Source organism: Cetorhinus maximus, chromosome 7 (genome assembly GCF_964194155.1).
Source record: "Cetorhinus maximus chromosome 7, sCetMax3.hap1.1, whole genome shotgun sequence".
NCBI lineage: Eukaryota > Metazoa > Chordata > Chondrichthyes > Lamniformes > Cetorhinidae > Cetorhinus > Cetorhinus maximus.
Genome location: NC_135885.1, coordinates 104945130 through 104961240, shown reverse-complemented (window position 1 = coordinate 104961240; position 16111 = coordinate 104945130). Strand labels below are relative to the sequence as shown.

Genomic DNA, 16111 nt, shown 5'->3' with positions numbered 1-16111 from the left:
ATTAGTATTACTAAAAAAATAGTGCTGGAGAAATTAATGGGACAGAAAGCCGATAAATCCCCAGGGCCTGATAATCTACATTCCAGAGTACTTTTTTTGATTTATTCATGGGATGTGGGCTTCACTGGCTGGGCCAGCATTTATTGCAACTATCCCTAGTTGCCCTTGAGAAGGTGGTGGTGAACTGCCTTCTTGAACCGCTGCAGTCCATGTGGTGTAGCTACACTCACAGTGCTGTTAGGAAGGGAGTCCCGGGATTTTGACCCAGCAACAGTGGAGGAACGGTGACATATTTCCAAGTTAGGATGGTGAGTGACTTGGAGGGAAACTTCCAGGTGATGGTGTTCCCATCTATCTGCTGCCCTTGTCCTTCCAGATGGTAGTGGTCGTGGGTTTGGAAGGTGCTATCAAGGGAGCCTTAGTGAATTCTTGCATCCTGTAGATGGTACACACTGCTGCTACTGTGATTCGGAGGTGGAGGGAGTGAATGTTTGTGGATGTGGTACCAATCAAGTAGGCTGCTTTGTCCTGGACGGTGTCAAGCTTCTTGAGTGTTGTGGGAGCTGCACTCATTCAGGCAAGGGGGAGTATTCCATCGTACTCATGACTTGTGCCATGTAGATGGTGGACAGGCTTTGGGGAGTCAAGAGGTGAGTAACCCATCTCAGGATTCCTAGCGTCTGAACTGCTCTTGTAGTCACAGTATTTATATGGCTAGTGCAGTTCAGTTTCTGGTCAATGGTAACCCCCAGGATGTTGATAGTGGGGGATTCAGTGATAGTAATGCCATTGAATGTCAAGGAGGCGGCCATGGAAATAGTGTTTGCGTTGATTGTCATCTTGCAAAATTCTGTAGATTCTGGAACAGTCCTGGCAGATTGGAAGGTGTCAAATGTAACCTCACTATTTAAAAAGAAGGGAGGGAGAAAATAGGGAATTATAATTAGCCTATCAGTAGTAGGGAAAATGTTAGAGTCTATTATAAAGGATGCGATAACAGGACACTTAGAAAATATCAACGGGATTAGACAAAGTCAACATGGATATATAAAAGGGAAATCATGTTTGACAAACTTACTGGAGTTTTTTGAGGATATAACTAACAGAATATTAAGGGAGAACCAGTGGATGTGGTGTATTTGGATTTTCAGAAAGCTTTTGATAAAGTCCCACATAAGAGGTTAGTGTTCAAAATTAAAGTGCATGGGATTGGGGGTAATATATTGGCATGAATTGAGAATTGGTTAGCAAACAGGGAACAGAAAGTAGGAATAAATGGGTCATTTTTGGAGTGGCACGCGGTAAATAATGGAGTACCGCAGGGATCAGTGCTTGGGCCCCAACCATCCACAATATATATCAATGATTTGGTTGAGGGAACCAAATGTAATATTTCCAAGTTTGCTGACGATGCAAAACTTGGTGGGAATGTGAGTGGTGAGGAGGATGTTAAATGGCTTCAAGGCAATTTAGACAGAATGAGTGAGTGGGCAAATACAAGGCAGATGCAGTATAATGTGGATAAGTGTGAAGTTAACCACTTTAGCATGAAAAACAGAATGTCAGAGTATTATTTAAATGGTGATAGATTGGGAAATGTTGATATACAAAGGGACCTGGGTGTCCTTGTATACCAATCACTAAAAGCAAGCATGCAGGTGCAGCCAGCAGCTAAGAAGGCAAATGGTATGTTGGCCTTCATTGCAAGAGGACTTGAGTACAGGAGCAAGGATGTCTTACTGCAGCTGTACAGGGCCTTGGCGAGACCACATCTGGATTACTGTGTGTAGTTTTGGTCTCCTTACATAAGAAAGGATATACTTGCCATAGAGGGAGTGCAGCAAAGGTTCACCAGACTGATTTCTGGGATGACAGGATTGTCGTATGAGGAGAGATTGGGCCGACTAGGCCTGTATTCACTGGAGTTTAGTAGAATGAGAGGGGATCTCATTGAAATATATAAAATTCTGGCAGGGCTGGACAGACTGGATGCAAGGATGATATTTCCTCTGGCTGGTGGGGGGGTCTAGAACAAGGGGTCACAGTCTCAGTATATGGGGTAGGCCATTTAGGACTGAGATGAGGAGAAACCTCTTTACTCAGAGGGTGGTGATCCTGTGGAATTCTCTAACATAAAAGGCTACAGAGGCCGTGTCACTGAATATACTTAAGAAGGAAATAGAGTTCTAGACTCTAAAGGTGTCAAGGGTATGGGGAGAAAGCGGGAGTGTGGCTGTGAGCTAGAGGATCAGCCATGATCATATTGCATGGTGGAGCAGGCTCGAAGGACCGAATGACCTATTCCTGCTCCTTTTTTCTATGTTTCTATGTGTCTTTATCTCACCTCTATAAGCAAAGCTCATGGGTTTCTTTGCCTCTAAAATTGAGACAACCCATTCATCCGCCTAAATCTCTTTCTTCTCCTCAGCCTCTCCAACATCCACCATAATCTGTAGTCTTTTTTTCCCTCATGTCTCTTCCACTCATTAACAGCCTCATCTCCTTCAGCACCTACTTATTAAACTGCATTCTGACCCAGATGTTAGCTATTCAACTATCTTTCCACAACGCATTATTTACTCATTTCATAATCTGCTGCCTTTCCCCGAAAATTGTTCTATCCTAACTCCAGGTCACTCCAATGATTTTCTCTTCTCTCTCATTCCTCAATTACTCTGTTCATTCCAATTATCTCTAAACGTCCTCCCTGTCCAAGATTTTCAAAATATATCATTAAGAAACAAAATTGTGTCAATCTCTGGCCAAATCACTTTACTGTGGGTTGTTCTCATTCATCATCCCCTGTGAATTCTCTGTAGCTTTCAGCAAATTTTTATCCTCCACAGCCTCTCCCTCAAGACCCACCACCATGGTTCCGTTACTATCTGTCCCAGTGAAGCCAACACACTTCTCCATGAAATGAAATTCAAGCATGAACAGGATATCATCTCTGACCTTCTGCTGTCCCTCTATTCCCTGATAATCCTCGAGAACCTTTTTCACAAAACAACAACAATAACCTGCATTCATATAGTGCCTTTATCATAATTAAAAAGTCCCAAAGCACCTCAGTGGAGCATTATCGGACCAAATATGACAGCAAGTCTCATAAGGCAGGTAACAAGGACCATCATAAAGGAGGGAAGGGATTCGTTCCTGGGAAGTGAGCATTACTGGCAAGGCATTTATACTCCAGCCCTAATTGCCCTTGAGAATGTGGTGGTGGGCCACCTTCTTTAACCACTACAGTCCATGTGGTGTAGGTTGACCCTCAGTGCTATTAGGAAAGGAGCTCCAGGTTTTTGACCCATTGGCAATGAAGGAATGGAAATATATTTCCAAGTCAGAATGGTGTGTGGCTTGGTGGTAGTGTCCCCATGAGTCTTCTGTCCTTATCCTCCAAGGTGGCAGAATTTGTGGGTTTGCAAGGTGCTGTTGAAGGAGCCTTGGCGAGTGGTTGCAGTGCATCTTGTAAATGGTACAACTACCTCTTGCAGATGGCACACACTGCTGCTACCGTGCACAAGTGGATGTTTAAGGTGGTAGAGGTGACCCAGATCACCCCGGTCCCTCTATACTGAGCATTCTGCTGTCTGTCTCTATTTATTCCGCTTCTTCTATTCTTTCTGTCAAAGTGCACAACCTCATATTTTCCCACATCACACTCCATCTGCCAATTTTTCGGCCACTGACTTTTAACTTATCTGTATCAATTTGCAGACTCTTTGAATCCTCCTCACAACTTGCTTTCCTACCTATCTTTGTAATGCCAGCAAATTTGGCTGCAATACAGTCTTTCCCCTCATCCAGTTTATTAATATAGAACCATAGAAAAGTTACAGTGTAGAAAGAGGCCCATCGTGTCGGCGCCAGCCAAAAAAGAAAAAAAAGAAACTAGCCGCTCTTTTTAATCCACTTTCCAGCACATGATCCATAGCCTTGCAGGTTACAGCACTTCAGACGCAGATATAGGTACCTTTTAAATGAGTTGAGTGTTTCAGCCTCAACCACCAACTGGTACAATGTTATCGGACCTCCAATCCTCTGGGATCCTCTAGCCTGTGCCTAGTGAGGATTGGAAAATGATCCTCAGAGCATCCATTAGTTTCTCCCTGGCTTCCTTCAACAGCGTGGGATACAATCCATCTGGCCCTAGTAATTTATCCACTTTCAAGGATGCCAGTCCCTTCAGTACTTCCTCTCTCACTATGCTTATTGTATCTAATATTTCACACTCCTCCTCTTTAACTAGAATGTCTGCACCATCCCTCTCCTTAGTGAAGACAGAGACAAAGTACTCATTGAGAACCCTGCCCACATCTTTTGCATCAACCCACAAGTTACCGTGTACATCTCTGATAGGCCCTAACATTTCCTCAATTATTCTCTTGCTCTTAATGTACTGGTAAAACATCTTAGGATTCTCTTTGATTTTATCTACAATATTTTTTCATATCCTCTCTTTGCTTTCCTAATTTCCATTTTTACTTCACCCCTGTACTTTCTACACTTCTCTCGGCTTCCTACAGTATTAAGTTTTTTGTGACTGTCATAAGATTTCTTTTTCAGCTTTATCTTGGCCTGTATGCTTCTAGATAACCAGGGGGCTCTAGATTTGGCAGTACCACCCTTTTACTTTGTGGGGACATGTTTACATTGCGCCCGTAGAATCTCGCCTTTGAACGCCTTCCACTGATTTGACACAGTTTTTCCTTCTAATAGCTATATCCAGTCCACTCTCGCCAACTCACCCCTCAGCTTTGTAAAATTTGTCTTCCCCCAATTTAGAACTTTTACTCCTGTTCTATCTTTTCTCCTTTTCCATAATGATGCTAAATCTAACTATATTATAGTCAGTATCTCCAAAACGCTCCCCCACTGATACTTCATCCACTTGCCCAGCTTCATTTCCTAAGACTAAATCTAGAATTGCACCCCCTCTTGTTGAGCTTGTTACGTGCTGGCTAAAACAGTTCTCTAGAGCACAGTTCAAGAATTTTGCACCGTCCACAGTGCCCTTCACACTGTTCGTATCCCAATTAATATTAGGGTAGTTGAAGTCCCCAACGATTACTGCCTTATTGTTCTTGCATTCAGAAATGTGTCTATATATTTGCTCTTTTAACTCCATTCCACTATTTGGGGGTCTATAGTACACTCCCAGCAGTGTAGCTGCCCCTTTTTTATTTCTGGGCTCAACCCATATGGTCTCATTCGATGCTTCATTTAGCATATCATCCCTCCTCACAGCTGTAATTGATTCTTTAACCAATAATGCTACACTCCCATCTTTTTTATCCCCCTCCCTATCCTGCCTATATCCAGGGATGTTGAGCTGCCATTTTTGCCCCTCCTTAAGCCAAGTTACTGTTACAGCAACGATATTGTGCTGCCATGTATCTATCTGCCCTCAGATCATTGGCTTTATTTGCTATACTCCTTGCATAAACATATACACCTTTTAAAACTGCCAAATTCCTGTGCTGTACAATTTTTAACCTGTGCTCCTTCTGTCTTTCAAAGTCACTCACTAATTCTCCATCTCCCGTTCCCTGCTCTGAATTTGCCCTCAGGTTCCCATCCCCCTGCCAATCTAGTTTAACCCCCACCCACCCCCAACAGCACTAGCAAATCTCCCTGCAAGGATATTCGTCCCAATCCTGCTCTGGTGTAGACTGTCTGGCTTGTGCAGGTCCCAACTTCTCCAGAACCTGTCCCACTGCCTCAGGAACCTGATGCCCTCCCTCCTACACTGAGGAGAGAATTTTCTCCCGGTCAGGAGCAGGTGCGGAGTTGATTGTCACCCGCGATCGGCTGCGTGCTGCCATTTTACGTGGGCGGGTCAATTAAGGCCCGCCCAGCATGACGCGTGCCTGTTAGCACTCAGTGCTATCTGTGCAGGCAGGGGGAGGAGGGAGAATTGTGCGTGAAAGAGCGAGCAATCTCCCTGAGGCACGGAGCTACCTCAGGGAGATTATGTTCAATGTGAAACTTTGAAAAAAATTAAAATTAAAATTATTCAGACATATGCCCTTATGTGACAGTGCCACATGAGCTGGGACATGTTTATGAATTTTCATGAAAATGTTTATTAATTAATAATCCCTTCATGAAACCTCATCCCACCCGTTAATGAGGCTTCATGAAAAACACGAAGGCCGCATGGGCTCTTCACCTGCCCGCCAACCTTAAGGTTGGACGGGCAGCCCTGACAATTTGTTTAATTGTTGGTTAATGGATTTAGCAGTTTTTTGACAGTTCTGTGGACGCGCAGCCAACTCCGGTACGTGCCCGCCGAACGGAAGATCGGAATGACGCGCGGTGATGTCGGGGCGCATGCCTGACGTCACCACGCATCATTTTACACATCAGCGTGTAGGGCCCGTCCCTGAACACCAAAGAGAAAACCCTGGCCCAGCTTTCCAGTCATGTGTTTAATCGCTCAATTCTCCTATTCCTATATTCACTTGCATGTGGGTCTGGGAGTTATCCTGAGATTACTGCTTTAGAGGTCCTGCTTTTCAATATCCTGCCTAGCTCCCTAAAGTTTGCTTTCAGGACTTCATCCCCTTTCCTATCTAAGTCATTGGTACCAAAATGGACCATGGCCTCAGGCTGATCACCCTCTCCCAGAAGAATGTCCTGCAGCCGCTCCGTGACATCCTTGACCATGGCACCAGGGAGGCAACATACCATCCTGGAGTCACGTCTATGGCCACAGAAATGCCTGTCTGTTCCCCTAACTAATGAATCCCCTATTACTTTTGTTCTTCCTCTCTTCTTTCTCCCCTCCTGTACAGCATAGCTGCCTGTGGTGCCACAAACTTGGCTCTGACTGCACTCCTCCAAGGAACCAACGTCCTCACCAGTATCCAAAATGGAAAACTGATTGGTGAGCGGGGCCCCAGTGGACTCCTGCACCACCTACCTAATTTTCTTGGACTGCCTGGTGGTCACCTATTCCCTTCCTGCCTCCAAGGTCCTAAGTGGCGGTGTAACCACCTCTCTGAATGGGCTATCCACGTAGCTCTCAGCCTCATGGATGCAACACAGTGACTCCAGCCGCTGCTTGAGCTCCGCAACCTGGAGCTCAGGTTTCTGCAGCTGGTGAAACTTCCTGCACATGTGGTTGTCTAGGACACAGGTAGCATCCACAACTGCCCACATATTACACAGGTACGCATTCCACACGAGTGAGTTGTCCTGCTATGGCTTCCATTTTCTTCCCCTGCATTAACTTTACTTTGGTTTAGATATGCAACTTCATTTTATCTGGCCTTGACTTAACTTGATTTCCCTATTGCTTGAGTTTATTACTTAAATGTAAGTAGCCCCTTCTTTTAAAAAGAATGTGTTTTTCTAATTCTCAGCTGTTTGATGACACTCCATAGCAGAAGTTTCTCACCAACCAATGAACTTATGTTTCTCCTGTGATGTTAGGTGCTGGATTCTGCTAACTGCCTGGCTCAGGGTCCTCCTCTCGCATTCTCCTCTGGGTGCTGCTGACTGCCTGGCTTGGGGTCCTCCTCTCGCACTCTCCTCTCCACTAGGTGCTGCTGACTGCCTGGCTTGGGTCCTCCTCTAACACCTTTCTGTCCTCCAGGTGCTGCTGACAACCTGTCCCAGTGTCCTTCTCTCGCACTCATTAATAGTTGAGGCCCCAGCAGGGATGCCTGCGGCACCCCACTAGTTAGGTTGCCAACCTGAAAATGACCCATTTATCTTGACTTTCTGTTTCCTGTTAGTTGGCCAATCTCTATCCATGCTAATATATCACCTTTTAAGTGGAACCTTATCAAGTACCTTTTGGAAAACCAAATACACTACATCTACTAGTTCTTCATTATCCACCCGGCATGTTACATTATCAAAGAATCTAAAATTTTGGCAAACATGATTTCTTTTTCACAAAACCAAGTTGACTCTGACTCTGTCCAAATGACAGATGTTAGACTAGCTGGCCTATAGTTTCACACTTTCTGTCTCCCTCCTTTCTTGAATAATTCATCCCTATCTTTTTGCCTCTTGATTTTCTACTATTTTTTGGGATGCTTTCTGTGCTGGTTGAACTATCACAATAACAGACAAGAGCTGAGAATTAGCAAATACTTTTACACCTAATCCTAGTCAGCTTTAATAAACCTACTTTTGTTCCACTACAGGATTCCTGCCACTATTGCTGTGATGAATCCTGTTCATGGCAGCTGGGGAATTTAAATTCAGTTAATTGAGTAAAATCTGGAAAAAAATTCCAACTGTTGTAAAAAGTCACCTTGTTCATTAATGTCCCTTAGGGAAGGAAATCTGCCATCTTTACCTGATCTAGACTAAATGTGACTCCAGACCCACAGCAAAACTGTTGACTCTTAAATGTCCTCCGAAATGGATTAGTAAGCAATTCAGAAACAAGAAAGTAAAAGAAGAATCAAACCAGATGGACCACCCAATGTCAAACTTGACACTGGATACAGCAAAGGCACAACCAACCCAGTCAACCTTGCAAAATCCTCCTCAATTACATCAGGTGATTTGTGCCATAATTGAGAGAAACTAGTCAAGAAACAGCCTAGCATTGTCATAGTCACAGATTCATACCTGCATGTGTCCATATTCTCCAAAAACATTGCATGGCCTACAGAAGTAGTAGCCAGCAGCACAGGCTGCCCCAGGGAAGTGAGGTAAGTCTTGGTAGTGCTGCTGGATGCAGTAGTACGCAAATGAATTCCACACCCACTATGCTTAAATCTACAGTCCTTTTCTCCTTTCTGGATGTTTACTTCAACTGAACTGTGACAATGTGTAACCTCATGTCTTATTTGACCCCGGGTCTTAAATCCTAATCCACTCCATAGTCAAGACTGCCTACAGCTACCGTTGTACCATCACGTGTTTCTATCCCTAAACACAACCATCAATGCGGAAACCTTGCCTGTCACCTTAAAGCCCAATTTCTCCAATATCCTTCCCAACTTCATTCTTCACAAACTTCAACTCATCCTAAACATGCCAGTCTGTACCTTATCCTATAGTAATACTGTTCACCTCTTACAGTAAATTCACTGTACCCCAGAGTATTGACTTGAAAATCCTTGTTCACACTTTCCTCCATGGGCTTGCCCTGCCCAACTCGTACTCTGCAACCTTCCCGTGCCCTTTGTTCTGTTTCACACTGATGGCCTATTGCTTTGTAGTTTAATTTAGAACATTTTGTGTTGTTTGTATCTTTACGTGAAGAACAATGTAATATTTTCAATAAAATTTAACTGACAATTCTTCTAACCAGGAAAATGGAATTAATGTAATCTTCACAAAGCATCTGCAATACTGACAGCTAGGAGATATATTGGAAAATACACATATTCATAGCCATCTAAATGTTAATTGAAGTAATTAGCCCCTTAACTACGCACAGTAATGAACTGGATGCTCATTTTATCTATGGTGGAAGTGGTTGACTTCCTCCTTCAACTGGTCAATGATTATTGTAGATGGCTATTATTTTGCCTCTTCATAGGGATGATTCATGCTCAAAGCATGTTTTCTACTGTGCTAAAACTGTGGGACTTCCATCAGATGCAATCCTAGCGTTCATTCATTGGCCATAACTCTGGGAAGTGTTTGTATACTGTTCTCACTCTATTCATTGGGGCTCCCCACCTGTTCATAAGCATTCTTCTGGAATTCTTCAAAACCAAAGATGTCCAATATCCCAATTTCAAGCGCCGAGTTGCTGCAAACAGAAGAGAGCAGAGGTGATACATGAATACACCATCTATTTATTGCAAATTAAATGATGCCAATGTTGACAGTAGTGTAGGCCTCACACATTTGGCTAAGGTGATTTTTTTTGTAAACAAATAAATAGAAAAGTTTTCTGATATACTGACAAAGGGAAATGTGAGCTATGTTTATGAAATTTTTAAAAAATCTATTGAAACAAATTATTGTAATCTTGCTGCAATAACTACTAAAATCCATTACGTTTAACGCTGTAAGGCGTTCTTAATGCAATGACATGGGCTATGATTTTATTTGGCAGCATCCTACAAAAGGGGCATCTCTTGCCTTGCCTGATTAAAAGTGGGGTAGGAGTTCTCCATGTGTTGATGACAGGGTAATTCTAATTGATTTGGTGCCTCAAGCACAGACAGTTTGCCTGTGGGACTAAACCCAATCAAAATTTAGGGGTTCTTTAGGGCCAGAATAGCAATGTTGTTAGGATTTTCCTGGTGTTTGAGATGTTGAAAAGAGCTCCTAATTATGATTCATAAAAACTATTTTTGTTCTTTTTGGTGCCATTCTGCACTATCAATTGCCCCATCTGACAGGATGGGTGGGCGGTTGACTTCCCCCTTCACTTGATCAATGTTTCTTTGTAAATGAGAATGTGCAAAGTTACGGGGATAGGGCAGGGGAGTGGGAGTAGGTGGAATGCTCTTTCAAAGAGTCAGTGCAGACTCGATGGGCTGAATGGCCTCCTTTTGCACTGTAAAGATACTGTGGTACTGTGAAGAGGGGCAAGGGGATGTTCATCCTGACGCAGTTAACTTCCTTCCCTATTGCTATTGCTAACCTCTTGGCCTTTGGTCAATAAATACCTGATGCTAGCATGAAATTAGGAATGCTGTAGAATCATGAGAACGAAGCTAGTTTTTACTATTATCCAGTGCAGCACATCGGAATATTGTACCAGTTGCTGTGTAAAATGGACTCAGAATCCGTAGTTGGAGTCCTAGTTACCTGGGGCAACGTATCATTAAAACAGATCACTCTTGAAAATTATAATATCACAACAATGGGAAATTATGACTGAGTGAGATCTACCTATAATTTCACCAGCTAAACAAAGACATGGAACTGTTTAAAGAGGACCTTAAAAAAAATACAACAAAAGCCACTGACCAAAAATGGTTGCCACAAGTCACCTGATGTTTGATATTATAAGTTGACCACTTTTCTTAGAAGTTCTTACATGGATTGCATTGCAGACCTGCCCTGACCTTTGCATGGAATTTCACACCTGGGGGGTATCAAGGTCCATTTCAAAGTGACTCTTGAAAGGAAGGGATTAAAAACGCAAAGTGCTGGACTTTAATCAACTGTAATTCTGTCAAGACTATGGGAACTGCTAACCAGCCAGATACACAACAGACATTCAAAATCCCCCGCGGATGACAAAGTGACCCCACCTCCTGTTGGTTTCTACTATCTTGAAATGTGTCAAAGGTTTCTGAGATGAAAGATCAAAAATGTGATTACTTATTCTGCAACAATGACTACAAGACATGTTAATCGAATTCCTTGGAATATACAGATGATAGGCTTAAGAATTGGTTTGCTAAGCCAGAAGCAGAGAGAGAAAGACAGTCATCTGGAAAAACTGCTGAAGGGTGCAGTAAAGAATCTCTCCCTCTCCCTCTCTCTCTCTGAAGCGAAGAGTGCCTTCAGAAAGATGAGTTACCTGAATGTCAATTCAACTCCAGGGGCTGATTTTTCCCCCCTGTTGAGGGGGCTGTGTCGGGGGGGGGCGGGAGTGAGTGTGAACCCGAACCCAATTGGCGCCCCATTTCGGGACTGTGCCACCATTTTGCATGGGCAGGCCAATTAACCAATTAAGGCCCGCCCAGCGTGATGCTCGTCTGGAAGCGCTGAGCACTCCCTCTGTGGGCGGGAGGGGATTCCCTGAGTCTGGGCCTGTGCTCTTTTGCGCATGGTGCCTCAGGGCGATCAGATTGATATTTGAAAATTTAAATGAAGAGAGAAAAAAAACTTTTAAAACATGTCCCCTCATGTGACAGTGTCAAATGAGCTGGGACATGTCAATGAATTTTTTGAATAATTTTTATTGAATTTTAAAACACTTCATGAAATCTCATCCCGCCCATGGATGAGGTTTCATGAAAAACGTGAAGGTCGCCTGGGCTCTTCGCCTGCCCACGAAACTTAAGGTTGGACGGGCAGCTCATTTAACTGTTTTAATTAGTTCTTAACAGACCTTAATAGGCCTTTGACAGTTCAGCGGGCGCGCAGCCGAGTTGGGACGCACGCCCGATGTCACCGCACGTCGTTTTACGCGTCGGTGAGCGGGCCCCGCCCCCACTCACCGACCGGAAAATTCTTCCCCAGGATTTTAAAGGAAACCAGCCAACTTCAAACAACCGCAAAGTTCAACAATCTATGCCTCAAGGACAAGCAAAGGAATTAATTGTACATTCTTTTAACTTATATTTGGACTCTAACTTTGCTTACTTCTGAAATCTGTGTTTGTGTTGTTGCATCTTTTACTACTTTTTCTCGGTTTTAGTAACTAATAAACTTATTCTTTCTTTGACACAAGAAAACTTGGTTTGATTGGCTCCTTAATAACAGCTAAATAGATTTGGATTGGAAAAGGCATGTACAGGGAAAATAAAATTTTTTAAAAAAACCTTTGTTGCAACCAACCGAAGGGGCTGAATAAAGAGGAGCCAGTTCACTCCTCCACATCTGTTCAGAACAAAATTCAAAGAGTTATAGATAAGGGAGGCTATTCAACCTATCAAAGTTGATTGTCTGAAAACCTTACATTCCTCCAATTGCAGTTTCTTTCTTAAATGATTCAGAGGTTTTCCCTTCATCACTCTAACCATAAATGTATTTCATACATGATCACAATCTGTGTAGAACCTACTAATACTAGTTCTAAATTTTACTGGTTTGAGCCTGTGGTTTATTGTCCTGCTCTCACAAATTAATTTGAAGTAATATTCCAGTTTTACCTTTCACATACCCTAACTCATTTTACATACTTATATATCATCATTACCTCTACAATGCTTTCTTTTGAGGCTGAAAAGCCAGTTTTTAATCAGTCTTTCCTCAAAAGGCAGACCGTTGGCACCGTGGGTTAGTCTTGTGGCCCTTCTCTCTCCTCGCTTTGTCTCAGCAACCAGAATTGTACACAGTACTTGAGCTACTTCAACACCGTTCTAGAGTATATGCATTCCTCCCAATCTTAACCTAAACTATTCAGTGGAATGGGTTGGATTCGGGGTCACATGTCTGCACCATCCAATTTTATGCTTCTTTGATCGCACTGGGGGCTGCACCACTTGAGTGGTGCTGGGTTTAGGAACAGCGAAGGAATAGTCTTGCTCAAATACTTTTTGAAAGATTTTTTGTCATGTTTTTCCCCCTTGGCCTGAAGATCAAAGGTTCAAAATAACATTCACAATATTTTACAAATCCATCCTAATCCACACAAAATTGAGCAGGTCTTTCACTTGTGGTGGACAGCAGAGAAACACTTAAGCTGCAGGAGAATCTCACTGAAATTTAGCAAATGGACAATTCACTCCTGCTAGAGAAGGGAGTGTTTAGAAGAAAAACTTGGTTAAGAACTGAAAGACGAACAGTAAAGGGAAACACTAGGGTGACAGAGCCCTCAATATTCTGGTATTGAATTTGATTTTATATTATTCCAACTGTGTTTAGTTTTCTTGCGTTAAAGAGAAACTGATCAAAAGTTTGAAATTTATAATAGCTGAGATGGTGCAGAAGATAATAATTGGTAAAAGTGCATTAGGCCATAGCATTGTACGCATCTGGAGGGAGGTACTGGTGCACATAAGTGAAGGCTTGATCAATGACTTTTCCCATTTGGGCAAGAATATCTTCTGGATCTTGGCAAAGTGCTGCCCGAGACTTGGCAGAATGTAAAATAAATCCTCCTTGAGTTAATTCATGGCTAGATCTTTCTGTTGAGCTGCATGCAATGATAATCTTGAAGATCCAGAAAGGGCTGCACTCTAATGCAGGATTTAATCTGCCCATGCATCAGTAATGCTGCTTCAAAATACTTCTAGAATGTTCAATACCAATCCTGGTGGCTGATACATTTAGGTGTACCTTTGATTAGCTGCTGTTGCTGTTTAGCTGTTGCAATAATGCCAAGAGCCAAGGCTGAAAGGCATCAGTCTTTGTCTTCCTTCCAATCTGTTTTCTCTTTCAAAGAGGCCAGGCACAGCAGCTTCAATTGAAATGGAGGGCCTATGTCTGCTGCCTGGCAAATAAGTGTTAACCTGTGCTGCTGTCAAACCATAAACCAATTGAGTAGAAGCCTTTGAGGTTCATTTAGGTCATCAAAAAGCACCTGGATTAAAGGGAAACCTACAATGTGGAAAAATTGCAACATCTTCCCCTTCTGCTGCTGGTTTTCTATAGGGAATATGCTGAAGGTTTTGAAGATTGGTCTGCCTGTGATACCTGTAGAATGACTGAAATTAGCAATGTCTTTTGTGGTTGCTTGAAATGAGCCAAAGCCACTTGATTGCCACTGCCAATGCCATCCCAATGGGGGAGGCAGTTTGTAGGTCAGATTACAGCAGAATACAGAGGGCTGATTTTCTGTGTACTGTGTACAGGGAGTATTCAGGTCCTGGATGCAATGCAGAGGATAAAGAGCAAAGACAGTTCCAGATCCCTAAGCAAAAATATTACAGGTCTCTGCCAGTTTGCATTATCAAGGAGTTACAGAATTTCTCACAGGTGAAGTAGGAGAGCTTGCACTTGGCTTTAGTTATTCAAATATCAGGCAAATGAGGCAGCAGTGATGGCATTCATATTAGAACCCTTTAGGCTGGCTATTGTTATGGAATCAGTAGCTTCAAAGTTTGTAATTTTTGGGACAGACCCTATTTGAAAAGGGAAACTGAAAATTGTTAGGAACTAGAGATAGTTTAAGTAAGTTATATTTGTATTTGTGGGTGTTGGGAATAAATTTTAGGTTTAAGTTTAATTTGTGTTTCTGTATTGGTCTGTTAAGAAAGGGGGGAACTTGAGTTTTGGTTTCACTTTAAAAGTTGCCTGCAAGGCTGAAGGCTTTGTTTGTGTACCTTGCATTTTTAATGAGGTTTTATGACTCTTGAAGTAGAAAACTGGGCTGTTGCCTAGCAACAGGGGACCCACAGACACAGGGAGAAACAGAACAGCGGTTTTGTGGTTCAGTTGAAACCTGGAGCCAGGTGAAGCTGGACACTGCAGAGGGAACTTCAGAGAGCAGAGTTCTCAGAAGAACCAAAAGGTCCCAAAGCCAAAGGGTGGGACAGAAAGGAGGGGTCCCAAGAAGTCCTTCTAGTCAAAGGAAAAGAACAGGATTTTAGAAAAATTCCTGTTAAGTGAAGTTAAGAGTGAGGATAAGAGGAAGGCCCCAAGCTTAAAGGAAGAAAGTTGCAGGACGCAGACTTAATGCAAAATAGGCTTGCAAGAAGCCAGATGATTTGAGAAGACAGCCAAAGGCTGGTGACACCTTACAATAGGAATGTGAAGCAGTGGTGTTCTATTGGCACGGCTGAGTATCTGAGAGAGATGCGTGGAAGGCAAAGCCTGAATGCATGTGATGATTCAGGGAAGAGGAACATCGGAAGAATGAGTTCAGTGACACCGGTTGGGGGGAGTTGATGAGAGATCCAAAGCATCTGTTTGGGGTGACATCTGTCACTTGGTTTCAAAGTGTGGTGTGCCTGACCACAAATCATCTATTGGTTTACATGGACTGTGTACTTACTGTGAAGATGAGAGTACAAGATACTTTTGCAACTTGTAATATCCTTACGAATCTGTATATATCTGTAAAGGTATAGTTGTGCGTGAAGGAGTACTGTAATATAAGTCATCTTTTCTTGTCTAATAAATGTTTTGTTCTTTTATTAAAAGTTCATCAGCTGACTCCTGTGACTCTGTTCAGCAGCAGCCCTCCACATTTCTAAACAAAAAATAAAAGTTAGGATCTATCAAGTTGGGTTCCACCCTGGGGTCTTACTTGTCCATTAGTAACATCAGCTGGCATCATAACAGAATGGAAACTGAGCCTTCCAGTTTCTAAGGAAACTAAGACTAAAACTGAGATTGGAGACCAAAACTTCTGGGAAGTCTGAAACTCAACTGAAACTATATAAAAGGACACAGAGCCATCAGAGCTTAGTTTATGATTCCAGTGGTGCAGTACAGGCAGACTGAAGAAGACAGAGGCTATATCCAGAAGCTAAGAATTGGCAAATGTACAGTTGCTGCAGCCGTTTCTGTTACTTGAAGCAAACATTGGTGCATCTATGCCATCCAAACCACCGTAAGC

The 16111-nt window shown here is 42.8% G+C and overlaps 1 protein-coding gene across 1 annotated transcript in view; it reads right to left on the bottom strand.

The window, feature by feature from the left end:
• Positions 1 to 16111, bottom strand: part of myo16 (myosin XVI) — a 654305-nt gene that overhangs the window by 221326 nt on the left and 416868 nt on the right. Inside the window, exon 20 of the mRNA XM_078544837.1 lies at positions 9658 to 9730. Within this exon, the coding sequence (XP_078400963.1) occupies positions 9658 to 9730 (73 nt within the window). The remainder of the gene's footprint in view (positions 1 to 9657; positions 9731 to 16111) is intronic.